General features: G+C 41.6%; 1 protein-coding gene across 1 annotated transcript in view; it reads right to left on the reverse strand.

Moving 5' to 3' along the window:
* Nucleotides 1-22,789, reverse strand: part of LOC126336038 (voltage-dependent T-type calcium channel subunit alpha-1G-like) — a 741,513-nt gene that overhangs the window by 676,978 nt on the left and 41,746 nt on the right. The window contains exon 3 of the mRNA XM_049999518.1: nt 14,792-14,889. Within this exon, the coding sequence (XP_049855475.1) occupies nt 14,792-14,889 (98 nt within the window). The remainder of the gene's footprint in view (nt 1-14,791; nt 14,890-22,789) is intronic.

Raw genomic sequence — 22,789 nt, forward strand, 5'->3', positions numbered from 1 at the left:
TCATTCACCCGAGTCAATATTGTCCTACATTTTCTCTTGTTTACATTTACATGTTCGGTTTTCTTGTACAGATCCTCATTCTGCCTGTTTCCGTATTCACCGTTGTGTTTTATTGGTCACCATATTTTCCATAGAATTTTTCTTTATTCCTTTTCCAAGCTTTCTGTTTGTCCTGCGTTAGCCAGTTCCACTATTTGGCTGCGTATAAGTGTTCTAATTTTCTTACATTAACGTTTCCTTACTTTCACGCAAAGCTACAACTTTGCTGTAGAGGAGATGGTTCTCATATTGTACAGAGATTTAGTTAACTGAAAGATCGTTTCTGCCTTCCTTGCCCTGAATTTATTAGCCTCGCCGTCACAGCCGTTCTTCATTTAAATATATTAACTCTTTTTATTTTTCTGTAATCTGTTTTCATATAATTTATAGCAATTTTTTATATTTCTAATACATTCTATTTTTAGCTACGATACTTGGATGCTGTGTCCCCAGGCAGTATTGTAATATAGTTGGGAAAAGATAAACACTGAATTCTAAGATTCTTATTTTTGTAGCGCAACTGCACTTGTTCTATAACTCCACCCTGTGATTTATTGTTCCCTTTCTCGGATCCACTTTTAAAGGATAGACCATTTCGTTGTCTGACACTTCTTTGCACCCCAAAAGTTTCAGATATCTCTTTAAAAACTTTCAGTTTTGCTTTTATTAGTATTTGCCTAATTACGTTTTTTGTTTTATCATCCGCACCAAACTCTTCCAATAACGGATATAAAGATGTTGTGTCAACAGACTCGTATGCCATTCTGAAGTCTACAAACACAGCTATGTGGTAAATGCATCTCGCTACTCTGTGTTGGAGAGTGAGCTGAAGATTCAGTTCAGTTCCACGAATGACCTTCCCTTCCCAAATTGACGCACCTCCTTGCTGTCTATCTGCTTCTGTAATATGTGAAGTACCGCTTATATACAACTGGTGACAGTGACATTCCTCTGTAATTTTTGGCATTAGTTTTGTATGTAGAGGGTGAATTAAAGCGCATTCCGAATCCTTTGGAATTTTTCAGTGTTAGCCATATATTCTGCGAGTGACGTTCAATAAGTAATGCAACACATTTTTTGCTTCTGTAAGCATGTTGTTTTTATTCAGGATTCCAGTGCACCATATTATTCCCTATTGTTTTGGCTACAAAATCCTATTTCTCAACACAATCTCAGTTCAATGCGACGGCCTTACGCCACCTTACTGGGAAGGCACATATACCCTATTGGTACCACTCCACTGGTCGACGTCGGAGCCAACAACTTGCTACATCAGTAACGTCACGCCACACGGAGCGGCGCTATGTCATGGACTGCGCGGCCCCTCCCGCCGGAGGTTCGAGTCCTCCCTCGGACATGTGTGTGTGTGCTGTTATTAGCATACGTTAGTTTAAGTCAGTGAAAGTAGTGTGTAAGTCTAAGGACCGATGACCTCAGCAGTTTGGTCGCTTAGGAATTCACACGCACACACACACTCACACACACACACACACACACACACACACACACACACACAGTAGCCTCACCGTAACCCACGTATTGCTACCTGCGGAGTACATTATTCATTCAATCAAACAGATGGTAGTCGGATCTGGGCTGCAGGGTGATGAACTCATGTTCGACAAAACCTTGTCACAGTTAGCCACGCAATGCGCAAGCAGTCCCTCACAGATGAGCCTTCGCTGCTCTTTATGGTCCACTGTTAAGCGGCGGGGTACCGAGCGATTGTGTCAGCACTACCAACAGAGACGTCCAGTTGAGTAGGTGTTTTATTGTGATCTGTCGATCAGCTCGAATGAGAGTGTCCACACGTTCCCACAACAGACGCCTCACCCAACCACTCACAGTGCTTTTGTTCGCTGTCAGGCCTCCGTAGACATTCTGTTACCGCCTCTCTGGCCGGCCGCTGTGGCAGAGCTGTTCTAGGCACCTAAGTCCGGAACCGCGCTTCTGCTACGGTCGCCGGTTCGAATACTGCCTCGGGCATGGATGTGTGTGATGTTATTAGATTAGTTAGGTTTAAGTAGTTCTAAGTCTAGGGGACTGATGACCTCAGATGTTAAGTGCCATAGTGCTCAGAGCCATTTGAACAGCTCTCTGCTTGAAATGCATCTCCGTTACAGACGCCATTTCGAAGGCTTCGTATAGCGCCGCCACCTACCGGAACTTCGAAACTTCATGAAACTCTAGTGGACCACTCTAGGATGTCCCACCATCCCACAACATATTCTGCATTTTTTCATGTGAAATTGACCAATAAAAATGTGTTGTATCACTCAGCTAACGCCCATTGTACATTATTTGTTTTAACGTCTGCAATAGGTATTCTTTAGCTAGTTTCCTCAGTGCAGCGACTATTCCATTTCCATCTGGTGCTTTTTGTTTTTCGTATCTTGAATGATTTTTTGCAAGTTCCTTCTTATCTGGTGGCTTCGATTCTGGAAAGTTCACTTCACTAGTTAATGTGACGAGTCTCTTTTCTTCAATCGCAGATCAATAGTTTCTCAAAGTATTTAATCAATAATCCACAGATGTTCTTCATTCGATAATGCTAATATTACACTAAAAAAAAGGTTTGGTGGTGGTGTTGGGGGGGTTTCGTATCTGTTGTACCTAGCGAGGTTTTCTTTATCATGAACAAGTCTCGGGTCACGTTTTCCTAAAAGCAATTTTCAACTGGCCGGAGTTCACTTTGTCATAAAGTTTCTTATCACTTCAGTTGTTCGTTGTCGACATTCCTCAAATTTTAAAAACCGAGTACCGCTCTTTCCGTGCCTGTTTTCGTTTGATGAGGGTTTCTTCACACCCTTGCTTCCACCAGCTATGTTTCTTAGTTGTACTTGTTGAAGCTATTTTCTCAGCATTTTTACCGTCTTGCCCTTCGTTTCTTATGTTTCTTTGCCAGTTTCTCGAAGTAATTATCATGTTCTCTAATCTAAATCTATTTACACTTTTCTTCTGAAAGTTTAACAAATTTTGAGGGATGAACTTCATCCTAATAAATGTTAGATAGCTGTCTTTTCAATATTTAGCCCATTCATATTCATGACGTCCTGACTTTTAATGTATCTTAATCGACGATATATACCCAGTTCGTTATGGAGTTTATTTGGAAATAACCAGGTTTCTGTTTTTGGGGAAATCTCTTGAAATTTGTAGAAATCAGTTTCAGGTGAAACGATTTATACAATTCTGCAAGTATTTGTCATTTTCATCTGTTTGTTTATGTGCTGGAGTCCCAAAGAATTTTTATAAAAACGTTTTATTTTCCTTCTTTGGTCGTTAAAGTCTCCAAGTAGAATTTTAATATTATTATCTTGTATTTTCAAAATTTCCGATTCTAGAAGTTTACAAAAATTTTCAACTATTTTTGGGTCCATACTGTTAACGCCATTGACTGGTGCATGAGCATTAACTGATGTTTTGTTTGCAGATTTTCTTGTTTTCAGAGAATTCCTTTCAGTGGGACACATAAATTCCTTCATAAAGGTCACTGTAGCTGTTCTCAAGTACGGCATGCTTTTCGTTATCCTTTTATCCTTTTTCCTGGTTTGGCCTTAAATCCATTACTTGTTCATCTATGACTCTCGTTTCCTATAGAGCTAAAATTATTGAGTCCTATTCATCAAGGATTTTGGTGAACTGTTTCATTTCTCCTACCTGTGTAAATGTGTTCCAAAGAAATATTTACGTTTGAATTGTATTTTAGAGTTTACAATTTCCATAAACCTGCGCTTCTTTCTTACCCCTGCATACTTGTCTGGGACCTGCTTGTTGTAATGACGGATTCACCTTTCAGTGTAGCGTGTGGAGTAGTTTCTTCTGTATTTGTTTCCATCATGCAAAGTTATTGAAAGCATCTGGAGAATGCGCTGCTGCAGCCCAGCAGTTACGACCGGCATTATGAATCCCACAATAAATGAATTAATATTATTGTTATTCTAATGTCAGTCACTATTATTCGCTATTATTATTTATGGTAGTAATTATAATTATCATCGTGATAATATTGCAAAAGCACACACTCGAATCATAAATATGCAAATAAACTGAGAATGCTTTGTAATACCTTGTTAGACGTACAATTCCTGGTACGATGTAAGAGAGGACCACAGGGCCCTAATCCACGAAGCTAAGTAAAACAATAAACAAATAAATCTTAACCTGCTTCCTATATTTCGGTTTTCATCCGTGCAGACGATTATCTGATTTTTACAGAAGAGCATCTGAAGGCGTGGGGCGAGAATGAGCACAGCTGCCAGATGCAACGGGAGCTGGAGAACAGTCGGACTCATCTCTAAAACTTTGCTAGTATCTTTAGTGGAAAGCGTGGACTGTGAACGGCAGCGTAGAAATGGAGGCCAACTGCGGAAGAGAAACAAAGAAGTAACAGCAACGCAGAGAGACTTCCTTGAACAAGGAGTGTTGTGAAGTTGGGCCGCTTGGTGGACTAGTTAATAAGCCGCTAATTGCCGCACTGGATGCCCTCATTACGCTTGAGAAGGCAGTGCAGTGCGTCGAGGGCCCACTTTGAGCTGTTGGTGGAGTTCGCGCTCTGCGTTACTGTTTTATTCCATTACTGCATGTCGTAGAGTGCTGTACATACTTCTCTCCTACGCGCAGCAACACACGGAAGTTGAAGCCCTTCTGAGAACTGAAAGGAGCTTAAGTGGCTTTGCTGGACGATGTTCAGCCCTAGCTTTATTACAACTGTCCAACTGAGAAATTTTGTTTTCCGCAAGGTTTTGGTACGAGTTCCGGATGGTTCAATAATCCATCTCACTTTCAAGGTAAGTGTGCGTGGAGGTTCTAACAAACCAATTCTCTGATCCAAGAGCAGTTGTAACATCAGAACACGAAAACTGCTTAATTTTATAAAAAATCAATGTTATTTCCGCACAGGAACTTATGTTTGATCTTCAGAGGTGCAAGAGACAGTTTTTAATTTATCATTGATTGGACTTCGCTCCTCACACGTTTTTAGCGACATTCAGATCTCTTGGGCTCTGCCATTTCCCGACTTAATATTATACGCGTATTTAATCTTCTGCTAGGTCAGAAACAAAGGCATTTATGTAAAAATGTTATCTCATAGTGTGCCAATGGGGAGGATTCATTAAAAAAGGTAACTATAAAATAACAGGTTAGAAAACCGAACTTCCCTCATTGCTAATGTATTTTCTGTTCAAAAACTTTTTATTTATGTTGTTTGGCGTTCCGCGTATTGTTCAAGAAAGCAGCTGCGAAAAATGATGGGTGAAGTTCTATCGGTGATATTCTTCATATTCACAGCCTGTCTGGATTTGTGACTAACTGTATCTGTAATGAGAACGGTTGGAGTTTCATTATACATTGCTGAAATCAACTAAATGGTACAGAATTTATAATTATCAATATCACTTTTATTAATGACCATTTTTTACTCAATATGTGAATGCGTATATTCGTATATCGTTTCATTCTTCATCTTAATTTATTTCTGGCGATCTTTTAAAGTACTCGAATATTGTTTGCTAGTTCATGTATTACTTTCCTTTTCATGACATAGATCTCGATTCCAACCATACCGAGAAAATTCCGGAGCCGGACATCTTCGGTCGCTGGATTTTAAAAGTTAGAATTTTCCTTTCATTAGTAGCTATGTTTTCTGCACAGAGTCGTAAGGACTGTTATTTTCCTAATCTTTTCTGAAGAATCTCTTGCAGAACCTAACTTTCATCCTGTTTATTTATTTACGTTCGCAGGCGTCACTAAGTGACTTCCTCTCGAGAACATGATTATCCTGGAAACGCGCCAGTTACTCCATTGCTGAAGCATCTAAGACTCCATATCTAGGAATTTCTTCCGAACGCTTCTGCACGAAGAGCTTGTGAGGAAAATTCGCTTAGCTGGCTATAACAAAAAACTTGTTCGTTTCTTCTAGCGGGAAATGAATGATATGAAACTTTTCGAAATCTTTGTGACAGACGTATGAGATTAAAGTACGAAGTTCAGCGGCAGAGTACTTGATACAGTATCGACTGACATGAGCATATAATTTCAAATTGTGTTCTCCTGTGCTTGAATAGTAATACAATAAGTAGACAAAAACCGTCTTTTTACAAGATTTTTTGTTTCAGTGTTGTTTCATGATTCAAGGAACGGTTATACTGAAAATCACCTAGGCATGTCATATCCCGTTGAGGAAAGAATGCAATTTGCTTTTATTTTAGACTATTTTTTAAAATTTTTGTATATTTCTGTAACGTTTGCAGAAGAATGGTGAAAAAAGTAAGCTGCAATTAATAAACTGGAATATAGCTCTGACATAAGTGCCTGAATAAGCATGCTGAAAGTGACTTTTTTTTTTAGACTGTACTAGAAAATTGTACAATCCGACTCATTTTTGTAGCACAAGAACGGCTTATAACAGCGGTTTGCATAACTCTTCCTGCCTGGCGCGCGACTCTGCGAACAAATAGACGCAGCCATGACAAGGGAACTTAGTGCCGCGTACCTCGAAGTGCAAAGTGTACACACGGGAATTTTGAACACTTAAACCATATAAAAATGTCTCAAATCTTTAATTTTTTGAATAAATTTCAGTTCATATCGGCAGCTGAACTGTTGCAGATGTAATTGTTATACAAGTGATTAGCAGAGGAAAGAACATGAAGACAATGTTTGATGTTAAATTACCGACGACTTCTATCGATTGGAACCTCAGTATGTTGATATAAAATATTTTCTAAGAATTTCTGCAGCCCTGCTCTTATGATATTGTTGAATAATGTAAATTTTACTAACAATGAAACACTTTCTTGATTATTTCCAGTAGTCGTTAAAAAATGCCCAGTGTCTATTTGACGGGGAAAAAAACATTTTCTTTCCACTAAACACTTCTGAGAAAGGAAAGATTTATGAATTAAGCACGTCACAGTAATTACTAGTTTTATGTAGACAAAACTGGGATGTAGTAAGAAATGCCTATGGGCGTTTTTTCGTATACTGTGCTGCGTAATTCATCATATCCTTAAAAGCTGCTGATGCGAACTGACAACGCACAAGTGACTGAAGTTTAAGAACACTGTTCCTCTGACAAGCCTGAAATGACCAAGAGTTATAAAAAATTCTGGTGGTTGACAGTTTTCTGAAAAATGCTTTACAGTGCCGAAAAAGTTCTTCATTGAGAGGCTGAATCTTTTCGCCCTCCTCCTAAAGACAGATGTGATGTTATGTGTGGGCCAAGAGTCCAACAAAAGCAATGCGTTACTTCTTGTAACTGCTAAGATGAGGTTTAGTATGTAGCACTGAAAAGTACTCTCTTCCATATTTCCAGATTCTGCTACGTCGTTCGTAATAGTTTTGCAACTAAATATTACTTTTTTAAATTGTTGACTCTAATTTGCCTTGAGGTTTCTGAAGACAGGAATAAAACTGGCGAAAGAATAATCCACTGACACGTATCACTGGTATTGTTATATAGGAATGTGTTATAGCATTCATGGACGGAAGATGCGACTCTGTAATTCTTTCACTCGAAATGATAAAATGTAGTTTACACGCAGTTCTTGCACGAAACCGGACTGAGTGGCTTTATACACTGCGTCTTAGGGTATAACAAGAAGCTTAATCTTTACGTCAGTTACGAATTTCTCTAAAGTATTACCTTTAATCACACCTCCTCTGCACGTTTACTTCAAGAAAACTTCGTAATTTTGCGACTTCCTTTTTCGTATTATTTCCTGGATCTGTTGAACTAGGTCGAAGAAACCAGGAAATCTGTAATGTTAATCTCATTTGCAGTTCAGAGGGCCATGTCACGTAGATCTCTTTCGGTAAAGGTGCATTGATTCCTACGAGCAGTTCTAAATCTTTCAGACAGTTTTTCTTTCACAATTTAGCGAGTTTCATTTTGGCGTGCATTTCGTACTTCTTGTAAATGTTTGTTCCTTTTATACAATTCTCATTGCTTAACTTTAAGTGTTTTGTCCCTTCTTCGTTTGACCAAATAATTTATAATCTTTTCTTTGACACTGAAAGCTGTTACCATACATGTTTTCTTAGGGTTGTGGAGGTAATGCGTTTTTGTTTCGAACTTTAATTAGCAAGACAATCATCGTTCGAACCCCAGTTTATGGAATAGTCAATTATATCCCGTTTCTTCTATTGTTTCCATAATTTCTAACGAAATGTCGACATTATTTGAATGACTTTCCAAGAAATTAACTAATAATTAACACATATGTAGGTTTTCAGAAAAAGCAGATGTTTTAGTCTTTGAAATATTTTTCTTGTTGTGTTTCACATGTAATAGATCTTAGGTAGGGACGTCGACATTAGTAGTGTTTTCGCTAATGGCTCCATTTGCCACTGTTTGTGAAAATCTGTTAATGTTGTGTTCCGAGGCGATTCACTTGCAGTCTCGCTGGTGATGTCTTTTGTGAAGTAAACTCTCTGTCCATTCTCCAAATCTAGAGCTAGATGTTGCACAGCCGGTTCCCGTTCGTGTACAGGAAAACTGAAAACCTGCCACTCTTCTTTTTTGCTGTTACGTTATCTTCCCATCTACATCTACATCCGTACTCCGCAAGCCACCTGACGGTGTGTGGTGGGGGGTACCCTGAGTACCTCTATCGGTTCTCCCTTCTATTCCAGTCTCGTATTGTACGTGGAAAGAAGGATTGTCGGTATGCTTCTGTGTGGGCTCTAATCTCTCTGATTTTATCCTCATGGTCTCTTCGCGAGATATACGTAGGAGGGAGCAATATACTGCTTGACTCTTCGGTGAACGTATGTTCTAGAAACTTTAACAAAAGCCCGTACCGAGCTACTGAGCGTCTCTCCTGCAGAGTCTTCCACTGGAGTTTATCTATCATCTCCGTAACGCTTTCGCAATTACTAAATGATCCTGTAACGAAGCGCGCTGCTCTCCGTTGGATCTTCTCTATCTCTTCTATCAACCCTACCTGGTGCGGATCCCACACTGCTGAGCAGTATTCAAGCATTGGGCGAACAAGCGTACTGTAACCTACTTCCTTTGTTGTCGGATTGCATTTCCTTAGGATTCTTCCAATGAATCTCAGTCTGGCATCTGCTTTACCGACGATCAACTTTATATGATCATTCCATTTTAAATCACTCCTAATGCGTACTCCCAGATAATTTATGGAATTAACTGCTTCCAGTTGCTGACCTGCTATTTTGTAGCTAAATGATAAGGGACCTATCTTTCTATGTATTCGCATCACATTACACTTCGCTACATTGAGATTCATTTGCCATTCCGTGCACCATGCGTCAATTCGCTGCAGATCCTCCTGCATTTCAGTACAATTTTCCATTGTTGCAACCTCTCGATACACCACAGCATCATCTGCAAAAAGCCTCAGTGAACTTCCGATGTCATCCACCAGGTCATTTATGTATATTGTGAATAGCAACGGTCCTATGATACTCCCCTGCGGCACACCTGAAATCACTCTTACTTCGGAAGACTTCTCTCCATTGAGAATGACGTGCTGCGTTCTGTTATCTAGGAACTCCTCAATCCAATCACACAATTGATCTGATAGTCCGTATGCTCTTACTTTGTTCATTAAACGACTGTGGGGAACTGTGTCAAACGCCTTGCGGAAGTCAAGAAACACGGCATCTACCTGTGAACCCGTGTCTAAGGCCCTCTGAGTGTCGTGGACGAATAGCGCGAGCTGGGTTTCACACGATCGTCTTTTTCGAAACCCATGCTGATTCCTACAGAGTAGATTTCTCGTCTCCAGAAAAGACATTATACTCGAACATAATACGTGTTCCAAAATTCTACAACTGATCGACGTTAGAGATATAGGTCTATAGTTCTGCACATCTGTTCCACGTCCCTTCTTGAGAACGGGGATGACCTGTGCCCTTTTCCAATCCTTTGGAACGCTTCGCTCTTCTAGAGACCTACGGTACACCGCTGCAAGAAGGGGGGCAAGTTCCTTCGCGTACTCTGTGTGAAATCGAACTGGTATCCAATCAGGACCAGCGGCCTTTCCTCTTTTGAGCGATTTTAATTGTTTCTCTATCCCTCTGTCGTCTACTTCGATATCTACCATTTTGTCAACTGTGCGACAATCTAGAGAAGGAAGCACATCATCTCGCCGTATTTTATTTTTTTCGCTGCCTTTGGCTAAATGAAATACTGCCATGTCACTGCCTTCACATACGTACAGACATATTTGAACTGCAGTATTCTACGTTTATCTGTGTTTGGAACATTTTGGAAAGTAGTGTGTCATATGGTATTTTCCATTGATTATCTATTTACAGTTCGTCGCTACCTCGTATTCGTATTTTTGTTGTGAAGCCACCTTTTCTGGGCGATCGTATTCTGTACTTGTGTCAGCCATCAACACCGGTTCGAGCGTCTCCAAGAACGGTTTGTGGCATTTTTTTGTACATTTTCCATCACTCATGGCGAATCGGGTTTACTGGCCGCATTGTCCGTAAATCACGCTTTTCACTACTGCGTCGCAGAGTTCCAGATCTTCTTGGGGATTCGTAATTTCAGCTTGGATGATTTTATCGATATCCTTGAGATGAATTCTGTCGTGTGGCCATACGGCATTGTGTGACGTAGTCTTCGGTTTTGCCATTCGATTGTGTACATCCAGCAATGAAAGGTATGGTGCTTTTGTGATGGATCCAATAAATGTCATTTGTTTTTGTCGTAAAACTCGGGCTGTTATGTCTTGCCGATGCATGGGGGCTTGTCCGTATTATTCTTTGATTTGTGGCCACGACGAATTGCATGTGAACGTTATGAAGAGGTCAGGTCGTCCATATTTTCTTAAGTAGGTATAGCATCTTCAATGTATTCGTGCTTGTGTCTCGGACTTCCTATGTATGATGAGGGTAAGATTACCATTGTTCCAGTGTCATCGGTGTTTCCGTCATTTATGATTGCGTCTCGAAGGTGGATGTATTCTTCAGTAAGTAGTTTCATCTGATTCACTCTTATGTAAATCATCCGTTCCGCTTCTGTTTTTGCATACATATCGTCCAGGAATTGTTGGAATGAACGGCGAGCGTTGAGAATATGATTGTATGTTTTATTGTCTCTGATCATTAAGCGGTAAGCATAGAATTCCGTGGAAGTGACATTTTTGTCTGTTTCTACGCCTGGTTCAGGTTGGATTTGTTTTACATTAAAATGATATCCGTCCTTTCCGTGCAGAAATATTAGCAGATCCCGGAGGACATCATATGAAAGGCGTGTCTCTGCAGTGCGTTGTAGTCCTTCAAATGGTTCGAAGCACTATGGGACTTAACAGCTGAGATCATCCGTCCCCTAGACTTAGAACCAGTTAAACCTAACTAACCTAAGGAAATCACACACATCCATGCCCGAGGTAGGATTCGAACCTGCGACTGTAGCAGCAGCGCGGTTCCTGACTGAAGCGCCTAGAACCGCTTGGCCAGAATTGCTGACGCATGGGCGCCACCCAGCCTCAGCAATGGCTTCTTGGTCAGCAGTCCGTTGCTTGGAATGCCCGAGCCCCAGTGACGATGGGCATATACTCCTTCGCCTACATGGCGAGTTTTAAACTAAGGCACCAACAGTGCGATACTTACGTAAGTCTGCAGGCTTTCGGGGCCGTTGTCACTGAAGTTAAAATCGTCTAGGTTGCTAGGCCGCATCATATTTCTTCTAAAATGATCGACATATCGACCAAACTGCTGGGATCTTTTTCAGGATCTTCCGGTGTCCACTACTAATGATCCTGAGGAAGATCCCAGCAGAAGGGTCGAAACTTCGATCATTTTAGAAGAAATATGACGCCGCCTAATAACCCAGAAGATTTTAACTTCAGTGCGATATTTGCTTTTTCATGGGTCTATCATCTTGCAGGTGCTCGATGACCCACCCACAACGGGATGGTTACCATGCTGGGTTTATTAAAGAGAAGGGTGATAAGGTGGAAAGGCGCACACGGTATTGGGCGACATTCCCTGCACGATCCGCACTTCTGGAGATTTTGAAAATTTCTGGCAGGTCAAACCCAACAATGGGGACCGTGTATCTATTTAATGAAAAGATGTAGAAAACGTTGGAAGTAGGGTCAGCACCAAGAAAGCCAGAGGCAGAGGAGAAAGGGATAGTGGAAATATAAACGTACAGTACGGAAAGAAAGTAATGGTGCAAAGGTTGGGACTCCATGGCTGCCAACCACGTACTCACAAAAGACTTGTGAACCCCCTGGATTTCATTCGACATCCTTACAGTACAGGAATACTTTGACTGTTTTCTGCGACCTGTTTAGTTGCTCTTCATGGCAAGCCACGTCTGCCTGTGCCTAAATTTCAAGAAGATAATGCACGCCCACACACGGCAAAATTTTCTCGTGCTTATCTTCGTGCTAGCCAAACCATACCTTGGCCAGCAAGGTCTCCTGATCTCTCCCAAATTCAGAACATTTGGAAGATTATGAGCTGAGCTCTCCAACAAGTTATGGTTGTTGACTATCTAACTCTCTAACTGGACAGAATTGGACATGACATCCCTCACGAGGACATCCAGGAACTCTGTCAATCAATGCCAAGCCAGATAACTGCTTGCGTAAGGGCTAGAGGTGGACCAACCCGTTCGTGAAGCTGTTTCTCTTTAATAAATCATCCAATTCTTCTGAGATTGTTATCATTTGTTTGTATGTACATGAACGTCAAACCTACTGGTTTCCGTCCCGTTCAGATAATTCCTTCGTGCTGCATTGTTTTTTTGTCTTAGAGTGTACTGCGGTAATCTTAAAAAACATCTTAAAAATATTTACGTTTTTTAATGGAGGAAAAGGAAGGTTTGACAAACTCGTCCATCGACACCACAGTTTCAGCCCTCTTTGCAGGCTGGAACTTAACTCGATAGTAGCTGGTTTGAAACATTATGGCGTTTTCTAAACTCGATGATAATGAACAGTTAAATTCTGAGACATAGATCTAACTTGGGGATTTCATAACATGCTGAATTAATGAAACCGACCGCAGACCATTCCAGGAGTCTGGTCCAAGTGTTCACTTGTGTCAGTCACTGTGTTCGATGCACCAAGCAAATACGAAGTATGTCTCCATCACATTTATTACGTAAACACAGATCACAAGCAGATTTCACAGTAACTGCAAGCATTAACCATGTGTTTCCAGTGTTGTCAATTAAACTTTGGTAGGCATTCGTACAAAATAATGTACTGGAAGTCTAGCGACCTGTCTAAATTTCATCTAACTCAGAACTGCCTTTGGAGTCTCTTAAAAATCTTTTTTACAAGCGCCCCTCTCCCTACCCGTTTGAAGGAAGTGATGTAACAAAAATAAAGTATAAATAGATACTTCTTAGAAAAATTAAACTGTCTGATGGCTATCACTATTTTACTACAACCTTTTACGTAAATGAGTTTATATTTTGTCTCATAAATTAACTGAAATGCATATTAATGTGCTATAAACAATATCTAAGTGTATTATTCCTTCCACAGCTCGTTCTGACTCCTTAGTATAGTCAAATAAACATAATTTACGAAATTTAAAGCGATTGTGAAATGACGCATAAAATTTGTTACCTTGAAGGAATTTTTGGGCAGATTTCAAAACTGGTATTAGATTTTGGAAGTCTATAATATTTTCGAAGTTCTAGAGAACTTAATATTTTTTGCTGATATTGCGTTACTATAAGGTCAGCTGATGCACTCGGTTTATAGTGATATGTATAAAGCGTGACCTTTTGTTCTTAACATCAGTTAAGTGACCGCTACTTTTAAAAATAGTTGTGTAGTTCAATTTCAATATTGCATCATGACTCTTTCGTTGATACGTGAAACAATATTTGGCACTAGCCAAATGAATGGGTCCCAAATAAAACCTATACTCTTATTATGATCTTTAATTGTTACAGATCTTCAGTTCATGGTAGCAAAATATTCGAAATACAGACTTCTCACATAATTTCGGAAGCACTGAACGGTAACTTGAAATCAAGAAGCAGATAGCGATGATATGCTGTTGTTATCGTCAAGTATTACACATAAAAATAACAGTTAGGTAATATCAATTTAGGTTAGGCTCAAAGAGTCTATTGGTAGTTGTTGTGGTCAAGTTTGCTTTAATAATCGATTATAAAATTATACCATAAAGTGGTGTTAGAGAAATGAAGATGGAGCAGGCTGTGATCTAGTACCAAACGTCTCCCACTATTATCCTACATTTTACTTTAGTACCTAATATTTTAACACTACAGTTTTTACAACACCCACGAAGGGTAGACAGATAGGTGATGATGCTGGGAAAACAGAGTATAGCATCGTGAGGAAAACGTATATTACAGCCTCAAGCGCGTTGAGTGCAGAAGCTTGTTCTCGGATTCATTTACTATTTTTTTTTACATCGTCGTCCAATAAGGAATTCCATAATGGCTAAAAATTTGCAAATGAGTGAATAACAAAAGCAGTATTCGACTGTTGTCGTAGCACCTAGAACTGGAATATAATTGTCGGCGTTATCGAAAACACTGTTAGAGAAAGTTAAAAGTTTCGACTAATCTACCACTATGCTAGGGTGGACCATTTAAGAGAAGAAATCGTTTTTGGTGTAGGGATAACCGAAAGTTGTATTTTCGTTACCTTACACTAGAGCTTTCTCTGGGTATTATACATGCTTTAAAATAAAATGATTTTACGTTATGAAGCTTCCTATAACAAACAATAGTGTCGTCGAGTGCGGCGTAACGTGACGGAGTAGGACTCACTTGGTATCCTGTTGATGGCGCGCAGAGGTCTCAGCACGCGGATGGTTCGGATGGCGGACAGGTTCATGTTCTCCACGTTGAGGCAGTACTCCAGTGCCCTGGAACAAACAAGACAAGCAAAGTGCCATAAGCACCTGCCTCTGCGTTTTTGGCAGGAAGGAAGATTACGAAAGACCTAGGGCAAACTGAGCTGCCTATTTCCACTAGTAGTCCAATCAACAAAGGAAAATTAGAGGGAAAAAATAGTTTAGTCACAGATTTTTGTACAGTTGTAGGGAGTGTCGTGAACAACATATCAAAAATCCCCACCGGTGGGGAGCGAGCATTGGGTGGCGGCATTTAAATGTTACTTTTATTGCGTTTCATTTGAATAAATCGAAATCCGCGGCCTCAAGCGAAAATGTTTCCGAGTACAAATTTGAACTAAATTAAATTACCTGCAGTAAAGTTCCTATCGATATTTTCTCTATGGCTAATACTTTCTGCGTTATAGGGGATTGAAAACTCGCGGATTATGAAAAATAATGTCTTCATAGGATAAAATTAATGCTTATTGCTAAACGAAGTTGGTTAAGAACAAATATTAAATTTGTGCACCACGTCTGAGGGCAGTAGAGCCGTAATGATAAATTGGGTTTCGGAGCCGCAACAAGGTGCAGAGGACGGGGACGGAGGGTAGAAGCGCGAGGGAAGACGTGTCGCCGCAATGTTGTCATGCAGCTCCCACCATCATAGGCCTGCGAAAGGTGATTCCCCAACCTATCTACCGCACCACATCACAAGGGACAACTACAGGATGTTTCACAAAGCTACGTCGACCCTCCGCTTCGCGTCTTATTGATTACTAGCGACATACCAAGGGGATGTTTATTTTCCTGAAAGTGCGTTAACACTATGTTGAATATAGATATGAGATACCAACGCAAGAAACGCAAATCGACAGAATCTACATAAATCTCCGCATACTGTTCCAAACTGCTGGTGCCACCTGTACGGCAGCTGTGGCGTTCTTCTGGCAGAGGCCAACTTATCTAACCATTAGCGCTGCTCGAATTCCAGGTTACACGCAGTCTGTACCTCCCCAGCATTTCCTGTCCAGTTCTCTTAAGTGAGACGGCAAAATATTTTTTGACTGAGCTTGTGTTTATACGGTGGACTTAATTACAGTTTATTAAAAGAGTAATTATTTGCAGTTGTTAAGTGAGATATTATGTAAACTAATTCAACAGCTGGAGCTGTCAATTGTTTACCATACTGAAGAGGCTGTCCCATGTGTAACATGCTGTCAATATGTTGTCGAAAAAGCCATTTCATTGTCTCCACTATCAGTTTCTGGATTACTTAATACAGCATAAAGGGTACCATATGCGTTACCCCAGCCTCAGCTCTCCCGAAATCTCAAGATGCTTAAATGGTTACGTAGGAGTTATGGAGTTATTTCAACATAAGTCAAGCAATGTATTACAGCAGATTACTGTTCTAGGCTTGAAAACGATCAGTCCTATTCCAGGAGACATATTAGCACCCTCCTTGGAAGATAGACTGTGGATGTGTGAAAAGTGTCTTCACTAAAGTTAAGTTTTATTTCAAGAATGGCTGGGAGACCCCGAAGGGTAGGTTCAGCCGCTTTACCTGGAAAGGTTTTCCCTATCCTACGCCGCAGCAGGCACAACTTCTTCGCGAAGTATGAGAGCTGTATGTGAGTGTGTCTGTTAAGTTTATATGACTGTAGTGTGTGTGTGTAGTATGATGAGAGAAGGGAGACGATGAAATACCTTGCTGGCACATAGCTTTCACTTCTCGAAGAGCACAGAGAGTCCCGTTGAGGAGCATAACGTCTCGTCTGACAGGTGGATAACAATCAACAGTGTTGCATGCCCTCACTTCGTGAGACTATGCCGAGGGATTTGCAATTGGATCTAGGACACTGTAGCGAAGACTGGCGATCATAGACTTTACGCCACCACCCCTCCCACTGTTTCTACTGTAAAGGAAAATTTGTTAACAGCATCCTGACAGTCACCCATTGAAGAACTGGCCACACACGATGGTGCTTAACGGTGGTGATCTAACAGGAACCTGTGTACCCACCTTCCTTATTTTTGTTCGCCATTGTTCTCATAATTTGGTCTGAGCGGACATTACATGACACCACTGCAAGTTCATCACTGAATATTTCACTTAGCTTTTTTATTGCAGAGGGCAGCCAGCCATCTGACCGAACACTGTAGTGCAGATTACAGAGTACCTGACGGCTCAACACAAAAGTTTTGTCTCAATGTTAGGCGCGTAATGGGGCCCCTTAGGGATATGGCGGCTAAGGAGGGGAAGAAATCCAGTGTGCACTCCGTGTGCATTCCGGGAGGAGTCATTCCTGATGTGGAAAGGGTCCTTCCGGATGCCATGAAGAGCACAGGGTGCAGCCAGCTGCAGGTGGTGGCACATGTCGGCACTAATGACGTGTGTCGCTTTGGATCTGAGGAAATTCTCTCTGGATTCCAGCGGCTATCTGATTTGGTGAAGGCTGCCGGTCTTGCTTATGAGATGAAGGCAGAGCTCACCATCTGCTGCATCGTTGACAGAACCGACTGCGGACCTTTGGTGCAGAGCCGGGTGGAGGGTCTGAATCAGAGGCTCAGACGGTTTTGCGACCGTATTGGCTGCAGATTCCTTGACTTGCGCCATAGGGTGGTGGGGTTTCGGGTTCCGCTGAATAGGTCAGGAGTTCACTACACTCAGCTGGCGGCTACACGGGTAGCGGAGGCTGTGTGGCGTGGACTGGGCGGTTTTTTAGGTTAGAAGGCCTCGGGAAAGTGCGGGATGGGCTGCAATGTCAAAGGGTGCTTGGCAATTACAGGACGTGCTTGGATCAAGGAACAGTCGGAATTATAGTTGTAAACTGTTGTAGTTGCGCTGGAAAAGTCCCTGAGCTTCAAGCGCTAATAGAAAGCACAGAAGCGGATATCGTTATAGGTACAGAAAGCTGGCTAAAGCCTGAAATAAGTTCTGCAGAAATTTTTACGAAGTCTCAGACGGTGTTCAGGAAAGATAGATTAGGCAGAATTGGTGGTGGAGTGTTGGTGTCTGTCAGTAGTGGTTTATCTTGTAGTGAAGTCGAAGTAGATACTCTGTGCGAATTGGTGTGGGTGGAGGTTATACTTAAAAGCCGAATTAAGTTAATAATTGGCTCCTTCTACCGACCCCCAGACTCCGATGATACAGTTGCGGAACAGTTCAGAGAAAGTTTGAGTCTCGTAACAAATAAATACCCCACTCATACGGTTATAGTTGGTGGGGACTTCAACCTACCCTCGGTATGTTGGCAAAAATACTTGTTCAAAACCGGTGGTAGGCACAAAACGTCTTCCGAGATTGTCCTAAATGCATTCTCCGAAAATTATTTAGAGCAGTTAGTCCACGAACCCACGCGAATTGTAAATGGTTGCGAAAACACACTTGACCTCTTGGCCACAAACAATCCAGAGCTGATAGAGAGCATCATGACTGATACAGGGATTAGTGATCACAAGGTCATTGTAGCTAGGCTCAATACCATTTCTTCCAAATCCATCAGAAACAAACGCAAAATAATTTTATTTAAAAAAGCGGATGAAGTGCCACTACAAGCCTTCCTAAAAGACAATTTCCATTCCTTCCGAACTGACTATGCGAATGTAGACGAGATGTGGCTCAAATTCAAAGATATAGTAGCAACAGCAATTGAGATATTCATACCTCATAAATTGGTAAGAGATGGAACGGATCCCCCGTGGTACACAAAAAAGGTCCGAACGCTATTGCAGAGGCAACGGAAAAAGCATGCGAAGTTCAGAAGAACGCGAAATCCCGAAGATGGGCTAAAATTTACAGACGCGCGAAATTTGGCACGTACTTCGATGCGAGATGCCTTTAATAGGTTCCACAACGAAACATTGTCTCGAAATTTGGTAGAAAATCCGAAGAAATTCTGGTCGTATGTAAAGTACACAAGCGGCAAGACGCAGTCAATACCTTCGCTGCGCAGTGCCGATGGTACTGTTATCGACGACTGCGCCGCTAAAGCGGAGTTATTGAACGCAGTTTTCCGAAATTCCTTCACCAGGGAAGACGAATGGAATATTCCAGAATTTGAAACACGAACATCTGCTAGCATGAGTTTCTTAGAAGTAGATACCTTAGGGGTTGCGAAGCAACTCAAATCGCTTGATACAGGCAAGTCTTCAGGTCCAGATTGTATACCGATTAGGTTCCTTTCAGATTACGCTGATACTATAGCTCCCTACTTAGCACTCATATACAACCGCTCGCTCACCGATAGATCTGTACCTACAGATTGGAAAATTGCGCAGGTCGCACCAGTGTTCAAGAAGGGTAGTAGGAGTAATCCATTTAACTACAGACCTATATCATTGACGTCGGTTTGCAGTAGGGTTTTGGAGCATATACTGTATTCAAACATTATGAATCACCTCGAAGGGAACGATCTATTGACACGTAATCAGCATGGCTTCAGAAAACATCGCTCTTGTGCAACGCAGCTAGCTCTTTATTCGCACGAAGTAATGGCCGCTATCGACATGGGATCTCAAGTTGATTCCGTATTTCTAGATTTCCGGAAAGCTTTTGACACCGTTCCTCACAAGCGACTTCTAATCAAGCTGCGGAGCTATGGGGTATCGTCTCAGTTGTGCGACTGGATTCGTGATTTCCTGTCAGGAAGGTCGCACTTCGTAGTAATAGACGGCAAATCATCGAGTAAAACTGAAGTGGTATCAGGTGTTCCCCAGGGAAGCGTCCTAGGACCTCTACTGTTCCTGATCTATATAAATGACCTGGGTGACAATCTGAGCAGTTCTCTTAGGTTGTTCGCAGATGATGCTGTAATTTACCGTCTAGTAAGGTCATCCGAAGACCAGTATCAGCTGCAAAGCGATTTAGAAAAGATTGCTGTATGGTGTGTCAGGTGGCAGTTGACGCTAAATAACGAAAAGTGTGAGATGATCCACATGAGTTCCAAAAGAAATCCGTTGGAATTCGATTACTCGATAAATAGTACAATTCTCAAGGCTGTCAATTCAACTAAGTACCTGGGTGTTAAAATTACAAACAACTTCAGTTGGAAGGACCACATAGATAATATTGTCGGGAAGGCGAGCCAAAGGTTGCGTTTCATTGGCAGGACACTTAGAAGATGCAACAAGTCCACTAAAGAGACAGCTTACACTACACTCGTTCGTCCTCTGTTAGAATATTGCTGCGCGGTGTGGGATCCTTACCAGGTGGGATTGACGGAGGACATCGAGAGGGTGCAAAGAAGGGCAGCTCGTTTTGTATTATCGCGTTATAGGGGAGAGAGTGTGGCAGATATGATACACGAGTTGGGATGGAAGTCATTACAGCATAGACGTTTTTCGTCGCGGCGAGACCTTTTTACGAAATTTCAGTCACCAACTTTCTCTTCCGAATGCGAAAATATTTTGTTGAGCCCAACCTACATAAGTAGGAATGATCATCAAAATAAAATAAGAGAAATCAGAGCTCGAACAGAAAGGTTTAGGTGTTCGTTTTTCCCGCTCGCTGTTCGGGAGTGGAATAGTAGAGAGATAGTATGATTGTGGTTCGATGAACCCTCTGCCAAGCACTTAAATGTGAATTGCAGAGTAGTCATGTAGATGTAGATGTAGATGAAGTACAGATAGTGTTCAGGATCAGTGGACAAAGTTCAAAACCATCGTACAATATGCGTTAGATAAGTATGTGCCAAGCAAGATCGTAAGAGATGGAAAAGAGCCACCGTGGTACAACAACCGAGTTAGAAAACTGCTGCAGAAGCAAAGGGAACTTCACAGCAAAAGTAAACATGGCCAAAGCCTTGCAGACAAACAAAAATTACGCGAAGCGAAATGTAGTGTGAGGAGGGCTATGCGAGAGGCTTTCAATGAATTCGAAAGTAAAGTTCTATGTACTGACTTGGCAGAAAATCCTAAGAAATTTTGGTCCTATGTCAAAGCGGTAGGTGGATCAAAACAAAATGTCCAGACACTCTGTGACCAAAATGGTACTGAAACAGAGGATGACAGACTAAAGGCCGAAATACTAAATGTCTTCTTCCAAAGCTGTTTCACAGAGGAAGACTGCACTGTGCTTCCTTCTCTAGATTGTCGCACAGTTGACAAAATGGTAGATATCGAAATAGACGACAGAGGGATAGAGAAACAATTAAAATCGCTCAAAAGAGGAAAGACCGCTGGTCCTGATGGGATACCAGTTCGATTTTACGCAGAGTACGCGAAGGAACTTGCCCCCCTTCTTGCAGCGGTGTACCGTAGGTCTCTAGAAGAGCGAAGCGTTCCAAAGGATTGGAAAAGGGCACAGATCATCCCCGTTTTCAAGAAGGGACGTCGAACAGATGTGCAGAGCTATAGACCTAAGACCTATATCTCTAACGTCGATAAGTTGTAGAATTTTGGAACACGTATTATGTTCGAGTATAATGTCTTTTCTGGAGACTAGAAATCTACTCTGTAGGAATCAGCATGGGTTTCAAAAAAGACGGTCGTGTGAAACCCAGCTCGCGCTATTCGTCCACGAGACTCAGAGGGCCTTAGACACGGGTTCACAGGTAGATGCCGTGTTTCTTGACTTCCGCAAGGCGTTTGACACAGTTCCCCACAGTCGTTTAATGAACAAAGTAAGAGCATACGGACTATCAGATCAATTGCGTGACTGGATTGAGGAGTTCCTAGATAACAGAACGCAGCATGTCATTCTCAATGGAGAGAAGTCTTCCGAAGTAAGAGTGATTTCAGGTGTGCCGCAGGGGAGTGTCATAGGACCGTTGCTATTCACAATATACATAAATGACCTGGTGGATGACATCGGAAGTTCACTGAGGCTTTTTGCAGATGATGCTGTGGTGTATCGAGAGGTTGCAACAATGGAAAATTGTACTGAAATGCAGGAGGATCTGCAGCGAATTGACGCATGGTGCACGGAATGGCAATTGAATCTCAATGTAGCGAAGTGTAATGTGATGCGAATACATAGAAAGATAGGTCCCTTATCATTTAGCTACAAAATAGCCGGTCAGCAACTGGAAGCAGTTAATTCCATAAATTATCTGGGAGTACGCATCAGGAGTGATTTAAAATGGAATGATCATTTAAAGTTGATCGTCGGTAAAGCAGATGCCAGACTGAGATTCATTGGAAGAATCCTAAGGAAATGCAATCCGACAACAAAGGAAGTAGGTTACAATACGCTTGTTCGCCCACTGCTTGAATACTGCTTAGCAGTGTGGGATCCGCACCAGAGAGGGTTGATAGAAGAAATAGAGAAAATCCAACGGAGAGCAGAGCGCTTCGTTACAGGATCATTTAGCAATCGCGAAAGCGTTACGGAGATGATAGGTAAACTCTAGAGGAAGACTCTGCAGGAGAGACGCTCAGTAGCTCTGTACGGGCTTTTGTTAAAGTTTCGACAACATACCTTCACCGAAGAGTCAAGCAGTATATTGCTCCCTCCTACATATATCTCGCGAAGAGACCATGAGCATAAAATCAGAGAGATTAGAGGCCACACAGAAGCATACCAACAATCCTTCTTTCCACGTGCAATACGAGACTGGAATAGAAGGGAGAACCGATAGAGGTACTCAGGGTACCCTCCGCCACACACCATCAGGTGGCTTGCGGAGTATGGATGTAGATGTAGATGTAGATGTAGATCTCAGTATGGCCTTAGACATTGGCTCCAATCACTGCAGCGCACTGTACGAATGTCAGCAATTTCTGAACGGAAAGGTTTATACAGCCTACTAGTAACCTAATTAATAGTGAGACAACTGTAGTAGCGTCCTGGTCATCCATCGGAAAAATGCTTCTGTCAGAGCCCAAAAAATGCGAGTGTGTTCCTGTTTACTTAAAAGACTCGGACCGAAATAGATCTACCAGCTGCCTCATTCTACTTTCCTCTCAATCTTAAAACATTTTCCCAAAA

This window comes from Schistocerca gregaria, chromosome 2 (genome assembly GCF_023897955.1).
Source record: "Schistocerca gregaria isolate iqSchGreg1 chromosome 2, iqSchGreg1.2, whole genome shotgun sequence".
NCBI classification, from domain to species: domain Eukaryota; kingdom Metazoa; phylum Arthropoda; class Insecta; order Orthoptera; family Acrididae; genus Schistocerca; species Schistocerca gregaria.